Here is a 17,884-nt window from a genome sequence, read left to right as displayed (position 1 = left end):
TCATAAGGGACATGATGGTTCGAGGAGGACCAGCCTTTATTGATTATAGTGACGACTGCGGAATTGTCGCATAACTACGATGCGTTTGCATGTCTGAAGGGAACCCATATGATGCTAGAATGATAAGCATGGCAAAATTGATGTGGCCTGATAGGGAATGGGGATTGCGTTATGAGACCCAAACTGACCAGAGAACGACGTACAAATAGACCTGATCCTGTTGTGTTTCTTTAGGCAGGGAAGCTTGCGTGTTTAGAGAATAGAGCTTGATGCCTAGAAATTCGAGAGACATGGCCCGTTGTTGTTGTTTTTTTTTTCTCTTCTTCCTCGAGCTGGAGCAAATACGGTGAGAAGAATAGTGTCTCAGCTTCATAAGAGTTTTGTTGTTGGCTGTAAAAGTGAACATAAGAGTCTTCATGTATTCCCGCCATCAGAGCCGCTGAAGATGCAGTGGACAGTTTTGTTTTTGAAGGAAATGTGCCCCAAAACATAAAAAAATGTGTGTTAGTTTGTGCAAATCATTTTACACCGGACTGCTTTGTGAATGTGTGTCAATATAAATCGGGATCTTCAAAAATGTGATTCTCAAGCATGGATCGGTACCAACTGTTCATGTCCCAGCATTACGTCCTGAAGTGTCAAGTATCGCATTTTATATTTTGTGAATATTTGCAAATCTCCTTTCCGAATCTGCTTGATAGCTGATTCCACGGCTAATGCGCTAAAGTTACCATTCTCTGACTGCATTCACGGAGACCGGATATACATATATATTCATACATATATGGCTGAACTCTGGTATTTACGCAGTCAATCGTATTGGTTCTGATTTGTTGTTGTCTGAAGTGGGAGCTGAAAAGGCACAGCCCTCTTCCGGAAAGGGGCGTGGAGCGGCAGCTCATTTGCATTTAAAAAGACATGCACAAAATCAGCGTGTTTTTGATTCCACCCTATAGACATTATAACATGGTATAGTAAATGATCCGTGGGGTATTTTGAGCTGAAACTTCACAGACGTATTCTGGAGACACCTGGAACTTGTAAAAATGGGCACAATAGGTCTCCTTTAACAGTAACAAGATTATATTAATGAGCTTGACTCAGCACAGGTTTTAACCAGTGATTGACAGACCTACTTACCTGCTACTAAAATGTAACGTCCATGACCATGCGCATTGAAAGAGAACGGCTAATTTCGAAATGCTTTGATACTTAAAAGTAATGTAGTTGGGCTGACATGACTATTAGACTCAAGAGTTTTGAAATTTGGAACATGGATAAAGCCCCAATTGCTTGAAGATCCCCATAGATTGAAACGTGGTCTGATCAACGATGAGTGAATGATTTATGAAGACATGCTATACGAATTTCTGCACTAATGATGCCTGAATGATAATAAAATGTAAATATGCCATGAGATAAGAATTACTCGCTGTATGACCTGATCATTATGCGATATGCCTTACACTGGCAATTAAATAATCTGATGAATAAGGGGATGCGGTGCGGAATGTGCGAGAATGTGGAAGTACGTATAGTGTAAGAAAACGCTGCGTTTTATGGATCGGCATTAATGCGCCCTTGAAGGTGCTCGGAGAACATCACTTGAAATGTTGTACCGAACGAAATAAGTTATTTATTTATTTATATTTTTATTTATTATGTCATTTTCATGGTTTGTGCTCAAAAAGGGGGTGCACATCAACGGGTTAAACTGTGGTGCCATGCTCCCTCGGAATGCCCACGTCATGGGCTCGGTCTTTCCTAGTGAGTAGGGCATAGGGATGATAAATTGTATTGGAAAGCACCATTACGTGATTTGGGCGAAGGTGACCAGCAAAACGGGGATATCTTACTGAATGGAGTAATGGGACCCCGTACAATAAGCACTGACTGTACGTGATGATATGCCTGAATAATTATCTTAATTCCCCGATGGTGAACGCTCAGGCATGCAGCACGGTGAATGACATGTGAATGATCCTTGACCGAGTTGCCCTCATGAGATCGCGCGATTGCCTGCCATTACTATGAGTGTGAATGCGCTGTTGACATGAAATACTGGCTTTTGATATTGATGCGGATGCGTTATTATGAACAGACAGGCAACATGGCAACGGAAGGCCTAGACCCATGACTAAATCTGAATGTATTTGATGGATATTATAATAACTTAGCTTATTTCTGTTGGCTAGCTGCTGCCTGAGCCGATGATTTTGACGGAATTGGTGTGGAGCGTGCTCCTTCTGCGCTGGGTCGTGCAATCTGATTGAGTATGCGGTGGCTCGATTAAGAGAGATCTCCTAAGTGAATGAGATATGGATGAAGATCCAGGTTTGCTGGTTGTTTACTCCCCATGGGTTTGATGTGGGCAGAAGTTGAGATGAAGTGATGACTTCATTGGAAATGGAAGTCGGATTTCCAGAGATGTTCTGTGCACTGGTTCTCCTGTGGCCTGGTGAGGTTGAAACATGTCTATTTGCCACATTAGCACACTGTACCAGCAATGTGATGGATTGTGAGCAGACTTATAAAGCAATGGCTTACATGTGATTGGCTGGGAATTACCCAGCTAATGGTGCGATGATGTACAGCTGCTAGTCTTCCCGCTAGAACTACACTGTGCTTACATTTCTTGGGGACTGAGAAGCGGTATCACATGTAGCTGTAAACTGGCTCAGGGTCAATAGTTTCAATGAGGGTCTCAGAACACGAGCCTACACTGCCCCTCTTCAAATGTAGGCCGACTCATTTCCTGCTGGAGGAGCTGATTCAGATCTATTTGAAGGTAGAGTTGAATGGCTTCGTTCGACAGCAACAGGGCAGTTTTTTCTAACATGGCCACCAGCATGACAACCAAAGCACAGCCACTCAGCTCTGCAATGAGCAAACATAGTGTGCAACTTATCCTCACAGTTACGACAAACCTTAGGCTTTCTCTTGTGCACCACCGTTACCCGGGTAGTGGGGTGGCTGATGCTGCCATTGTTCTCTAGCCGTCAAAACATCCAACATCTTGGGCAGCATATCAGCCATTCGGTCAAGACTAGGGTTAACAGTCGACACTGGTTCAGGAAGCCTGTGTGCCTCATCTGTTTCATGGATGTCAGATCAGCATTAGAATCACTTTCATATTAGGAGGTGGTCTAACAGAAGCCACTCTCTTCGCTTTGTTCTCTTGCTGGAACTTGTCAATACATTCCTGCACTTCTTTTGCAGTCCACTGTTAAATGGACCTACTCTTAAACACATAAGCAAGGTTAGAATTAGGGCAATTGCGAATAAACATCATTGCAAATTCCCTACTGATATCGTCCATGTATGCCTTGCCTCTGTTGAAGGCACTCATTAGCAATGTCTGCGGCTTTGTTAAGCCTAACACAGTAGTCTATGGGACACTCGTCATGCTTTGGCAAAGTATTGTAAAAATCAGCCAGCGGAAAACTTGAATATGACATCACACTGAAATGCTAACAAATTTTACATTTTAAAATACTGTATATCAGCGTTGGCTGACGAATTGGGTCTAGTCCTGGGTCACTATGTAGAGCCATCTTCACTACGTCCTTAGTCGTACCTCAAGTCTTCTCATGATCTCATCTGCATGGTTAGTGCTTTCGTGATTTCTCTTTTTCAGATACAGCTCCATTATTTTAATCCACTCATTAAAGTCACACTTCACAGAAACATACCCATAAACACTGGAGGGTCTTTCACATCTGTTTGCAGTATAGCATTCACCTGAGAGTGGTCAAAAACTGCATTGCTTGAATCTTGAGCATTTTGTCTTAATACTACCCCCAGAGTGCTCAGAACACACTCAAACTGCCCAGAAGACAAAAGTCTGGCAGTAATTGTATTACCAATGTGTTTCCCCAATTCCTCAACCATTACACTTAATTTCCTAATAACATTGCATTCACCTGTATCAGCTCCGGGCTTAGACGAACAGTGTGGTTAATCCACATCAGAATAGATGTTGGTAGGGTTGCAACGGTTTGAGATTTTCACGGTATGATAACAGTCTCAGAAAATATCAACTAATAACGTATTACACAATTACTATTATTAGTTACAATGACCCTAAAAGGAGTGAAAACAGGTTTTTGTTTTTTTTGGTTGAGCAAACACTTTATTATATTTGAAACTTGAAGTATGAAAAATCAACAAAAATTGAAGTATGTATAAAAACATATGTCAGACATCCTCGCCTCTGTCTGACATTTTCTCAGCTGCATGTGTGTGTGTGGGGCAAGTTGACGAGTCTGACAGACAGTTGAGGAGGAAAGGAGATGTGCACACGCAGATTCTCCGTCTGGTTAAATTAGTTTTTTTCTCAATACAGTAGATAAGCAAATGTACATGGTATGATAACTGTAAATTTTCATACCTGCAAACCTAGATGTTGGTCATATAAAAAACAACAAAATGTTCTTCTGAGCACTTGCCCCCATCAATTGTACACCTGTTTTACTTGCACTGGTAAAAATTTGACTACCCATAAAATGAGCCATTTTTAATGTACATCTACAGTGAAAAGAATGTACAAGACACCCATTTCAAATCATGAGAAGAAAAAATAAAATAAGCAAAAATATTCACTTAACGGGGAAAAAACATTTATAAATCTATATATTGGGGAGCTAAAAATATTTTATACATAGGATATATTAATAAAACAGTACATAAGTTCCTCATTCCTGTGAGATCAACAATGGGGGAATAAACACTGTCAAAAACACCTCCGCTCCAAAACTCATCCTAAAGTGCAAAAATCAAGCATTTATTTTATCATGCACACTCCAAACACATGTTGCACAGCGCTAGAAAAGCTAGCCTATATCTTTCACAAATTAGCATATAAAGAAAATACTGAAATCATGAAATACTATACAAAATTTTGCAAATAATACATTTTCAGTTGTTCATTAAGCACTCGTTTAACAGGTTACACATATAAAATTATTAAAATAAAGAATTATTTCTTTAGTACTGATGGAACGGAGAACATTTCGACATACCGTTTTTCTCACAGCCAAACTCTGTGACTGAGAAACGTGATGGTGGTAGTTGTAAGAAAACCCTACCGGATGTTCCCCCTTCTCCCACTAGAGGACGCATTTTGTCCATTAACGGGACAGAATATACTCCCTTTTTTTTAACAGAACAAATACAAAATGAACATTAAAGATTCTTTAGACTTATATATTATAAAAGTAGCATTTCCCATCAGAAAATAAACATTTACTCTTTCGTTTTTTGCCGAACTTCAAATTATTCAACATTTCAAGTGTGTTTTTTGACGAACTTCAAATTTCACAAGTGTGTTTTTTTGACGAACTTCAAATTATTCAACATTTCAAGTGTGTTTTTTGACGAACTTCAAATTTCACAAGTGTGTTTTTTTTGACGAACTTCAAATTACCCAACATTTCAAGTTTTACTCTGTTTTGTGTGTGTGTGTGTGTGTGTGTGTGTGTGTGTGTGTGTGTGTGTGTGTGTGTGTGTGTGTGTGTGTGTTTTTGAGAGAAATATGTCACTATTGTTGTGTACGTGTACTTGTTCTCTTACTGGTGTGTGTGTGTGTGTGTGGTGGTAAAGGGGAAGTGAATGCCCTCTTCAGATGCAACGTGTTATTAACACTGTCTGACTGAGCTGTGGGTGCTTATGTCTGACTTTTCTGCTTAATTTACACTCTCTCTCTCTCTCTCTCTCTCTCTCTCTCTCTCTCTCTCTCTCTCTCTCTCTCTCTCTCTCTCTCTCTCTCTCTCTCTCTCTCTCTCTCTCTCTCTCTCTCTCTCTCATTTCCTCACGCCTTCAGTATCCTTTCCATTGCAAGACTTTGCCGCTGAGAGAAAATACAAGGTAAGTGGAAGTATTGGTTCTTGAATCTTGATGTGGACTATTATTATTGTCAAGGGAACTTAGAGATGTTTTAAACTTGTTGAAAGTGTACTATGATCATGGTTTTTGATCATACAGTATGTGATATACAAAGAAAGAAAATAAACTCACCTTCTTGTTGTTCCAAACCTGTATGACTTTCTTGTGTGGAACATAAAAGGAGATGTTATGGAGAATGATTGGAATATTATGTACTTTCATTGCAAATTTTTTCATGCAATGAAAGTGTATGTGTGAATGAGGCTGACTTTCTGCCCAACATCTCTTTTTGTATTCCACAAAAGCGAGAGAGTCATACATGTTTGGAATGACATGAATGTGAATAAATGACAGAATTAAAATTTTGGTGTGAATTTACTCTTTATCTTAACCCTGTTGAGTGCATCATACAGATGTCTCATATCTTTTGTTATTGATTTTTCAAAGTACAAGTACAAAGTGAGAAAATTACTGATGATTATTTGTTTATTTATTTGCAATAGGTGATGGTGCGATGAGCCGCAGGAGGGTCTCTGTGAAGGACCTGGGGCAGGGTGACTGTCAGGGCTGGTTGTACAAAAGGAAGGAAAGCAAAGGTTTCTTGGGCTGGAGATGGAAGAAGTTCTGGTTTGTGATGAAAAAATGTTCACTCTACTGGTACACATCCGACATGGTAAGCTGTGTGGTTCTCCACTGTTAAAGTGTGGCTTTGCTGCAGAAAATGTGAACAACTGTTTGTGTTTTATAAATTCATGGTCATCTGTTAACTAATGTTGAAAGCAGGTATCAACCCTGCTGCAAAAAACAAACAAAAACAAAAACTGAAACCATACTAAGCTTTTTATCTGGTCTTGGCTGGTCTCCCAGTCTGGTCATGCTGATCTGTTGGTTGGTAGTTGAGGGGCTTTGAGCACTTTTCAGCTGATCAGGCTGAGGGACCAGCTGGCCTCACTGCTAAACTAGGCTGGAAGACCAGCTTAAACTTAAGATGGTTTGAACTGGTTTTCTACACAGGGAGGTCTTTTCCAGAGATAAATGATCTGTTTCCCTCTAGGCTGAGAAAGCCGAAGGCTACATCAACCTGAGAGACTTCACTGTAGATCAGGCTATTGAATGCAGGAAGAAGTTGTAAGTTCATCTTCCTTTTTTAGAACGATTTTGGCCATTTGTGGTTAAAGAACAGACAGATGTAGGTGTTACCGCAGACCTGTTTACTTCATGTTGCTGTGTTATGTCTGTCTTTCTGTTATAACCACATGCTGGATGGTTAGTGGTAGTTGCTAAGGCATGCATTACTATTACTTTTAAACTTATCTGGTGTTAGGGATTTTAACATGCACTAAGTACTTTTATATGATTGGTCCGCACAGTTTGTGCTACAGACAAGGTATGAAGGATTCCTCAAATTGTGTGGCTTGTTGAGGAGAGCTGTACTGTCGCCTGGAACAGTAACGACCACCTAGAACACCCACATAGCATTGCCCCAGGAACCACATCGACAGTCAGGTCAAGCTTTATTATCATTGTATAGGCACAACAAGGTTAATTTGTTATTATTTTTAAATAAAAATTTAAGAGAAATACTTGAAAAATATTAGCGCCCTGGCAACCACCCAGAACATTCTAGCAAGCACCCTGAACACTCTACTGTAACAACAATCTAGCAAAGCCCTTGCAACTACCCGTAACACCCTAACAACCACCCTGAAAACTCTACTGTAGCAACAATCTATCAAAGCCCTTGCAACCACCCGCAACACCCTAACAACCACCCAGAACACAATAGCAACTCCCTGGTATTGTTTTAATGAGTTTTGCTTGAGCAAAACCACTCATGTTTTCCTCAGAAAATTAAAAAATTAAGTTATTGGATTGTCATTTAACTGATGCATTTTGAACATACGGTGTGAATTGTCTGTAAACCCAGTGTTAAGACAGATTCTTATCTAACTATAACTGTCTTGTCTGTACGTCCCTTAATAGTATGCTGTCTTGAGCTCTTATAGCACAGGAAACAATCTGCTGTAAGTCTGCGGTCAGAGCTACAGTATTTCTCACTGACTTGCTTTGCAAAGACGTACAGTGATGGTGCTTTTACTTTAATCATTGTGATCAAGTAGAAAAGACCAGACTGCCATTGTTTTCAAATGTGTTTTTATATAATGCTTCCACAATGCCACCCACACAAACATAAAGATATTGAACCTGAGAATTGTCAGTTGTGTGTGTATTGTTTATTTATTTTTTTCTCCAGTGTGATAAAAGTGAGCCACCTCAACATGGTGACACTCTACATGGCAGCTGAGAAGCTGAAAGACATGAACAAGTGAGTGAACAATGAAAACTTATTGGGCATGTGTGTTACTGTGATAAGTGATACTTTCTGATGGTAAAGTCTCTTGTTCTGTGAAAAAACATTATTTTAGTCTTGTTGCACTTACGCATACATTTGAAGTGTGAACGTGCAGTGTTTGATCCGATGTGACATATTTGCACTGCAGTGTGGTGGCAATCACTCTGTGGTTTGGTCTTATTATTAACTATTATGCCAAAGCTCCCAGCCCTCAGCAGCACACCATCCAGTGGCACATTTTTATTGAAGATACAGGTTTTAAAGAACTCTGGAACTACAAATACTGTGAGATTTTTGGTATAAGTATATAACTTTGGAATAAGATGTGTATAATTTGTCAGTTTTTTAGTATGCAAGGTCTAGAAACTGGTTTCCAAGCTCAAATGTTTCATAAATAATTAAAGGCATAGATGTTTTACTCACCCTCATGTAATTCCAAATCTATAAGGCTTTCTTTCATTTGTGGAATACAATAGAAGATATTTTGAAGAGTGATCATGCTGCTCTTTTTTCAGTTAAGGACAGTTTATAGTGACCTTGTCTGTCAAGCTCCAAAAATGACCATACAGGTTTGGATTGACACATGTGAGAAAATAATGACAGAATTTTTATTTCTGTGAACTACTCAGAGGTTTGTTGAATGATATTGGAATAACCCTGTAGGAAGCACACTGAAGAGAAAACCTTGCTGTTATTAAACTGTTTAGGCACATGACACCTAATGATCCATGACAATAATTCTAAAGGTTTGATGAATCTGATGAGGGTTGCTTTACCGTTATTGATGTTGTTTTTAACTCAGATGGCTGACCAAACTCAAACAGGCTTCAAATGAACCCGAGCCCACAGACTCAACCAATGGAGGTAAAGATTCATAGCATACTGTACACACATAGACACCCAGTTTACACTCTGCTGAAAGATGTAAAGAGGTCTGAAATAGAAGCAAAGGCTCAGCCAAACCTGACATTTATAGCAAATTAGCGAATAGTGAATTTGTTCACATTGAGACTATGATTGTGAGTGTGTGTGTGTGTGTGTGTGCGCACGTGCACTTGTGTATATAGAGTGCTACAGTGAGGAGAGTGATGATGATGATGATGAAGCAGAAACAGCTGATATGTGTGCAGAGTACATGGATCAGCTGACCCCCAGCTCTCTGCATGTGAGTAGTCTCAGCCTGAAACGGACCACCCACAGTCTGTTCTCTGACTGTCTGATGCATATTGCACACAAAACTGGAAAGACCTTTCTCTATCTAGTAAGCTCTTATCTGATTGGCTGGATTTACACATTGAGGGCACATTCATTAAGGGTTTCTTGTGTTTACAAGAAATTGGGTTGATACAACAAGCACTTTTGAGGATAAAATGATTACTGGATTTGTCCGGTTATTGACATCATGGGCTCTATTTTAGTTACCGTTCTTGCCACAGTGCTAAGCACTACAACCGTATGCTATGTCTAATGCAATTTTTGTGAGGCCACTAGTCCTATGCACAATTTCCGTGCCAGGGCAAAGCGCACGTAGGCATGGGTGGAAGTGTTTGCGCTATCTGTGTGTGTATGCACGCAAACTGTGTTTTGCATTTACACAAATGTTAATGAACTAGTGCAAAGTGAAATTTGTTATTTTCCTGAAAAATAGGTAATTGTGCTAAGACGTCTGAGAAGCACTAATTATCATGGCGCAAAGCCTAAAAACAGTTCCTGAATTTGCAGATTCCACCAGAAGATGATACGAGAGAGCTATCAATTATTTTTAATACTAGCCATTCTTTGTGTGTCAGTGGATCAATATGATTAATATTAATTATAATAATGTTTATTTTGTAATGCGCCTTTCCAAAGCTGAAAGACGCTGTACAGAAATAAAACATTAAACAGAGGACCATATAACAAATATACTGTACATTACAAAACAATGAACAATGGGAGAGAAGAAAAGCATTTTTCAAGCAGGTGAGACACAGGAGAGTAGGACAAGAGCCAACAGTCCCAGATAGGCCAATAGAGAACATACATTACGGTTGCAGGGGATGCATTGCATAACCAAATTCTTATGAATGGGCTGTATTTATTTATATTGAAGTTGCTTGACATGAAAAGTAATATACAAGTAAAATATAATATACAAGTAATATATAAGTAAGAGTAATATTTACAAGAGATGAAGACCCCAGGCACATAATGAAAACTGTTTTATTCTACATGAAGAGGGTCCCCTCATGGGGGCTGCCATGTTAGAATCACATGACTAGCTAAATACAACTCTTTTAATCTAAGTAACCACCCTAATATTGAACACTTTCACTCATGGATTAAATGAATCATGGCTGACTTAATTGTGAATTTTTTCACTGGCATTTGTAACTAAAAACTATAGTGTTTGAATGATGCTGCAACCACGCCACTAGGTGTCAATCCAAGTCTGGAGTGGTGGTGGCGTAGTGGCTAAAGCACAGGGCTGTTAATCAGAAGGTCACAGAAGATCAGAAGGTCATTGGTTCTAACCCCACAGCCACCACCATTGTGTCCTTGAGTAAGGCACTTAACTCCAGGTTGCTCCGGGGGGATTGTCCCTGTAATAAGTGCACTGTAATTTGCTTTGGATAAAAGCGTCTGCCAAATGCATAAATGTAAGTCTAAGACGACCTGAACAAAAATTTTCTGAATGCTCCTTAAACATGCCGAATGTGCACTTGACTACACCATGCATCTCCATCATTTGATCATTTATTTAATGAATTATTTCTGTTATGATAGAAATGTCAAGAAAATTAATTATGAGAAATGAACAAGCAATCTGTTTCACCACCTCAGAATTAAGCACACTAAAAATATTATGAAAGGCAAAAGATGCGCTCCTCATTAATTCAGTCATATTGTTTGCAAGGAGTGTTTATATTTATTTCATATAAGACCAGATATTTTAAGTGTTAACATAATTTGGAAATTCTCTGCAAGAAGTATTATTTCATTGTTTTGTTTTTTTACTTATGTATTATTTTCTTAGTTGCATTGCTTTGAGAATATCTTTAGTTTATTAGGAAAGTTTATTATAATTAAAATATTGGTAAACAACATATCAAACTGAAATGTGGCATAATATGAAATTAAATATAAATTTAAAAGCTAGTGTTGTAAAATCTATTTGTTTTAAATCAAATGTTTTACTTGACTGTTGACTGTAATGTTCCAAATAAAGAAAAATATAGTTATTTAATATATTAAACCATTTTGATAAATTTTCCAGAAAGAAATTACTATATTGTAATATATATTGTTGATGATATAAATGTACTCATATCGTGATATAAAACTTTGGTCTTAACCCCGCCCCCCACCCCCGTAATATACGCCCCCGCACATATCACGCACCACTACTTACAATTATAATTCACTTCACCCAGCCCATTAATGTTTTGCACGCACAGTTTCGCAAACTCAACTGCACCTAGACAATTGCACCGCTCACATTTATTCATAGAAATAGCAAAATACATTATGGAATCAACTGCTCATGCATTTCTGAAATTTATATGAAGTAGCAACTTTGCTTAGTTTATTTCAAAGCTATATACCCCTTAAGAATGTGCATTTACTTTTAAATTGTAAAATAATTGGATCGTTTAGTATGTTCAAATGCAAGATTACACTGTATCTCGGGCAAGAAGGTACACTTTTTCCAGCTGTCATCTGATATTTATAAAATGCATAAAATACATCTGATGTCATAAATCTGAGAGAGAAAAAATTATATTCCATGAAATAGGCATATCCATATGAATATAATGTATACATATTAAGACACGCATATTTCGAATTGAATGGATGTTAGAACAGCAATCACACGAATTTAAGGTTCCACATCTCCCGAAATCTCTATTTAACCCATGCTTTCAAGACAAAATATTTTATTAAATGGCATCTACTACCAACTGAAAATTTTCACACTCCATACAAAACCTTCCAGATTAATAAATGGTTAATTGTTGTTATATACAGAGATGCCAGTAGGCTACTCATAATAATAATTATTTCAGCGACTCAATATTAGGCTACAGCAAGCAAATATGCTTAAAAATACTTTAAAATCTGTTTCTGCATGAGCATTTTGAACTGGAGTTTGTGTAAATCCCGGTTGAGAACTCGAAGTCCAAGATTGCCCGCAACTCACCGCCTTTTTTGGGTACGATGAAGTAAGGGCTGTAGAGACCCTTCTTCATCTCGGCTGGAGGGACAGGCTCTATCGCAGGGGTCACCAACACGGTGCCCGCGGGCACCAGGTCGCCCCCAAAGACCACATGAGTCGCCCGCAGGCCTGTTCTAAAAATAGCACAGCTGCGTATAAAATTTTATTTTATTCTGTTGCTGTGTTGCTATTCATTTTTTTTTTAATCACACTTGCAATAATATATAGATTTAAAAAATGACAATATCTTAAAAATATGTTTCTTATACATGAAGTTTAGATAAGTTTAGGTGAACTCTGACGTACTCCAGTACGGTCAGTATCGTGCGTGTGACAATACAGTGCTCGTGGAGAGTAAGCTAGAGGGCGCAGCGAAGATTGGCGCTGAACGCAGTTTCTTACCCCCAAAAACATGGCAGAAAAAAGAAAGAAAACTTATCACTTTCACAACGAATAGGAGTCGGAGTTCTTTTTTATGACTGTGAAAGAAACCTGCGTGTGTCTTATATGTGGAGCGACTGTGGCAACGGCAAAGCGGCACAATGTGGAGAGACACTTTACTACGAATCACAAAAACTACAATGCTAACTACCCACCGGGAAGCGCACTACGGGCAGAAAAAGCCCTTGAGCTAAAGACAGCTTTGGGTAAGCAACAAGCTTTTTTCACAAGGCCGGCGAAAAAGTCACAAAAAGCAACCGAAGCCTCTTTTAGAGCTACGCATTTCCTGATCAAGAAGAAGAAGGCATTTTCAGACGGAGAAGTTGTCAAAGAAGCAATGATGATAATTGCTAACACTGTACTTAAAGACGAGAAATATGGAAGTGATGTAATCGCCACTCTCTCTGACGTCCAACTGGGGGCATCTACGATGGCTAGACGAGCTTTGTCCAGTAACTTGGTCGATCAGCTGGACCGGGATCTGGCGAGGTGCAGGTGGTTTAGCATCCAGTGCGACGAGTCCGTGGACAGCAGTAGTACAGCGCAGCTGATGGTTTTTATCCAGATGGTGTTTGAAGATTTCTCCACAAGAGAAGAACTCCTGACACTACTGCCCATAAAGACAACTACGAGGGGAGTTGACATTTATAACACAGTGAAGGAGTTTTTCGTGCAGAAAAAGGTACCACTGGAAAAGCTGGTAGCGGTGACCACAGATGGGGCTCCTGCTATGATTGGCCGACATGCAGGTTTCATCGCTCACTGTAAAGGTGACCCAGACTTCCCAAAATTTCTGCATTACCACTGCATCATTCACCAGCAGGCATTGTGTGCCAAAGTGATCGGCTTTGGGCACGTGATGACTCCCGTTGTGAAAATCATTTAAACAATATCTGCTCCAAAGCAAAACAGCACAGGATTTTCAAAGTGCTATTGGAGGAGATGGCAGCTGAATATGGTGACCTGGTACTACACACAGAAATCAGATGGCTCAGCAGAGGACGAGTTTTACTTCGTTTTTTTGTCACTTTTGGGTGAAATCAAAGAGTTCATGCAGTCCAAAGGCGAGGACGTCTCACTGCTAGAGGACACAGAGTGGACACTTGACCTTGCATTTTTGACGGACATTACTGGGAAACTAAACCAATTGAACTGCGAGCTGCAAGGTAAAGGCAAGACTGTTGTTAATATGATAAGTGCTTTAAATGCATTTAAAGCCAAAATGAACATTTTCTCTGTGGATTTACAGAGAAAAAATGTGCTGCACTTTCCCTCTGTGCAGTCAGTGCTGAAAGACAATGCTTCTGCATCTGATACAGTTGACAAAGTTGCAGACAAGTACTATGAAGTCATAAACAGACTTGGGCAAGAGTTTGAGAATAGGTTTTGTGACCTTGATCAGCTTGAGCCATGTGTATCATTCATTTCCAATCCTTTCATGAATGTGGACGCAACAAGCTTTGCTGAGCAACTAAGTACAACGTTCAGCTTGGATGCTGGACAGGTGGAGATTGAAATCATAACATTGTAAAATGACATCCACCTCAAAGCCTACCAGGCTGCACCAAACTTTTGGTGCCTTGTTGACACAGAGAAGTACAGTGGTGTGTGTACAGCAGCTATGAAGGTTGCCAGCCTGTTTGGTTCTACCTATCTATGTGAATCAGCATTTTCTGACATGAACTTCATCAAGAACAAACACAGAACACGCCTCACTGATGCACATCTGAAAGAGTTACTTACAGTCGCAGTGTCAAGTTACACTCCAGATTACAATACAATGGTAAACAGCATGCAATGCCAGTCTTCCCACTAACAAAGAAAATGATACCAGATGTCAGTGGCAACATGTCAGTGCCATGGCAAAGTTTAATTAAAATATTGAAGAATTGTTCAATTTAAAATGTGTGTTCATGACATGTAACAGTTATTATTTTATTAAAAATACAGCAGATTTGGTCATTAGTTCAAAATGTGACAAACTTTATTTAAAAATATTTAAGTTTTCTCACTACATTACAGACATTACAATGTACATAATTGATAACTTTTTGAAACATGGTGCAACATAGTTCATGATTTGTTTAAAAGGTTTGTCAGAGGCTAGTGAAAATGGGACATTTTTCCTAAGAAATGTAATGTAAGTGATCATCTGAAAATTTTACAATTACTGAGATAAATAGAAATAAAGTGCTGAATATTGATATCTGTTTCCCACCTTGTCATTTTTGGTAATTATTGTGAGAAATCATTAACATGATCAGAGTCTTCACATTATTAATAATGTATAAGGCAAACTAAGCAAATTTGTTATTTCAGAAGAGTGTATCAAACTGGTAGCCCTTCGTATGACTCAGTACCCATGAAGTAGCTCTCAGTATCAAAAAGGTTGGTGACCCCTGCTCTATCGCATCCTTGAGTAGCTGAGTTGTAATCTCTGCCCGTAAGGTGCTGGCGTTTTCGCCGCGCATCGAAGTGGAGCGAATACTGCTGAAACGAGGTGGGAGCCTGGCGAATTTAATCGCATAGGTGAGTCAGATGGTCCTGGTCAACCAGCGCGATAGGTTGTACAGTGAAAGCCATGTGTCCAAGCTCCGTGTGAGGGGCACTAAGGGGACGATCCTTTTTGATGTACCGGGAGCAGGTAATAACGCGTCGGGAGGCAAAAGCGCATCCCGAGGCTTGGGTGCTGAGAAAAGGCTCAAAGCACTTACCTTGCTCCACGCACCCGACAGGGGGTGGGTTAGAGACTGAGGAGGAGGTCCTGATGTGCGAGAACGCTTTCGTCTGCCTCCTTAACATGAAGACTTCTGGGTGAAGTCGTCAATATGTCGCAGAAGAGGCCAAGCTGGGAGACGGGGGCATTGAGAAAGCAAGTCATGTCAACGTTGCACATCTCGGCATGCAGGACGGAGGCGGCCTGTCCAGTGGCGCTGTAGGCTTTCGAAGTCAGTGACAACGTCATCCTACAGGCCTTGGAGGGGAGAACCGGATGATCCCACCAGGTGGCGGTGTTCTCGGGGCACAAGTGGAACTCAACTGCCCTATCCACCTGGGGGACCTCCGTGTACACACGAGCAGAATGGAAGGTGGAAGCCCAGACGAGTCATTAGCACCAGACACCGCTGTGATGCTCTCCGATGCAGCGGCGCAATCATCATCCAGCTCGCGGGGTCCGAATGAGACAACGGACTGGCCGTGAGGCGAGCCGGACTTTCCAACCATTTAGCGCTCTACACTCCAATCCAGTTGGTGGCGGAAATGCACCATTGAAATGGGATTGCCAAGCGCCATAAAAAAACAGAAGAAATCACTCAAACATGCTGTGTCTGAAATCGCCCACTTGTTCACTCATTCACTATTCCCTATATAGTGAATGGCTGTGAGTGCACTATATTTCATCAGTGACTGAACAAAATGAGTGAGCGATTTCAGACGTAAATTCCTTGCGTCAGAGAACACTAGGGAGCCGCAGACATTTGTCATGAACATTTCACCTGTGTGTCTTCATGAATTTTATAATCTCTGTAATCTTTATATAGTTTATATATATAATTTTATAATGGTCAATTAAATGTTTTATTTTTGCATTAATAAAAAATGTATCATAACTCAATGATCATAATACAGTTAATCTTCTCGCAACTGTTCATTTGTTATACGCATTACATTTATGATAGAGAAATTACTTAAATTTGTCATGTTTATATTTAATTTTTCATAAAAAGATAATAGAACTGTTTACTCTGTGTCATTAAAAATACAAATAATGAAAACGCTACTGTACGCTACTATATATCTTATTATTAAAACAAATTGTAGAAAAGAAAACTACCAACAAAAACCAACCCAAAAACCAACCCTTCTTATCGGTGTCCTCCATCCGAATCTGGAGGCAAACTTGATGCAAAAATGTACACCGTCTTGTTGGTTTTGTTTCTGGTGAATTAGATTTTCTTGTGAAGAAAAAGGCGTATTACACAACTTTGAGGCATGCATTGTTGGCTCGTCGATGCCACCCATCAGTAAGAATTTATGAAGACAAAATACATTTAGCTGTAAACTAAATAAATGAAGAATAGATCCATTGAACTCCTGGAAAATTTCTTACAGGATATTTAAAAACTTAGACTTAGTTTACAGTTGAATACAATTTGTCTACATAAGATAAACTAATAAACTATAGTGTTCAAAGTTGATGTTAATAATACACTGACGTCAGTAGATCATTTGTGTATCTTATGTTTATATAAATAATTTTTTTTAATGTCCAGAAGATTGGTTTACACATTTTACCATCACACATTACCTTACACTATAGTATATATATATATATATATATATATATATATATATATATATGTATAACTTAGCAAAAAAAGAAACGTCCCTTTTTCAGGACACTGTATTTTAAAGATAATTTTGTACAAATACGAATAAAGGTGCGTACACACTGCCAGCGACATCGCGGGCGACAGCGACTCAATACCATTCATTTTCAATGTGAGCACAGCGACTTCCGGCGACACGAGCTGTCGCGACCGTTGGCGCTAGATGTGGGCCTGTCCAGCGACGTGACAAAGTTGAGAAAAGTTCAACTTTGGAGCAACTAACGGAAGCGACAGCCAATAGGAGAGAAGACGGGAGAGCTCATGTGATCCTTCTCTCTCTCTCAGCTCCTGCAGTAACGGAAAGATGGATGAAAGGCTAATTCTTGCTGTTAGAAATTTTCCAGTGCTCTATGATATGTCTCTTCCCACATACAAGGACATTTTTAAGAAAAATACTGCGTGGAAAGGTTTATCTGAGATCGCGGGGATTTTATGGACCCAGACAGACCGGCATTTGCATTTTCGCCGCAGATAAACAGCCGCTATGGCAAACAGCACACCTTGTTTCTCATTCATCTTTGATATAAAGCATTTTATGTACGTATTCCATTTATATTTACTCTTTTCCCTCCAAAATGTTTGTTTTTAGTGGCAAGAAAAGAGATTCGCTGGAATGGCATC

General features: G+C 39.4%; 1 protein-coding gene across 2 annotated transcripts in view; it reads left to right on the top strand.

Moving 5' to 3' along the window:
• LOC127621788 (interactor protein for cytohesin exchange factors 1-like) overlaps positions 1–17,884 on the top strand; it is a 188,070-nt gene that overhangs the window by 145,044 nt on the left and 25,142 nt on the right. For both annotated transcript variants that reach the window (XM_052095516.1, XM_052095517.1), the window contains exons 2-7: positions 5,822–5,865; positions 6,387–6,556; positions 6,938–7,011; positions 8,138–8,209; positions 9,039–9,100; positions 9,304–9,401. In XM_052095516.1, coding sequence (XP_051951476.1) covers positions 6,398–6,556; positions 6,938–7,011; positions 8,138–8,209; positions 9,039–9,100; positions 9,304–9,401 — 465 coding nt within the window. In that variant the 5' untranslated portion in view covers positions 5,822–5,865; positions 6,387–6,397. The remainder of the gene's footprint in view (positions 1–5,821; positions 5,866–6,386; positions 6,557–6,937; positions 7,012–8,137; positions 8,210–9,038; positions 9,101–9,303; positions 9,402–17,884) is intronic.

This window comes from Xyrauchen texanus, chromosome 28 (assembly GCF_025860055.1).
Source record: "Xyrauchen texanus isolate HMW12.3.18 chromosome 28, RBS_HiC_50CHRs, whole genome shotgun sequence".
Classification (NCBI taxonomy): Eukaryota; Metazoa; Chordata; class Actinopteri; order Cypriniformes; family Catostomidae; genus Xyrauchen; species Xyrauchen texanus.
This window is presented reverse-complemented; position numbering and strand designations above follow the sequence as displayed.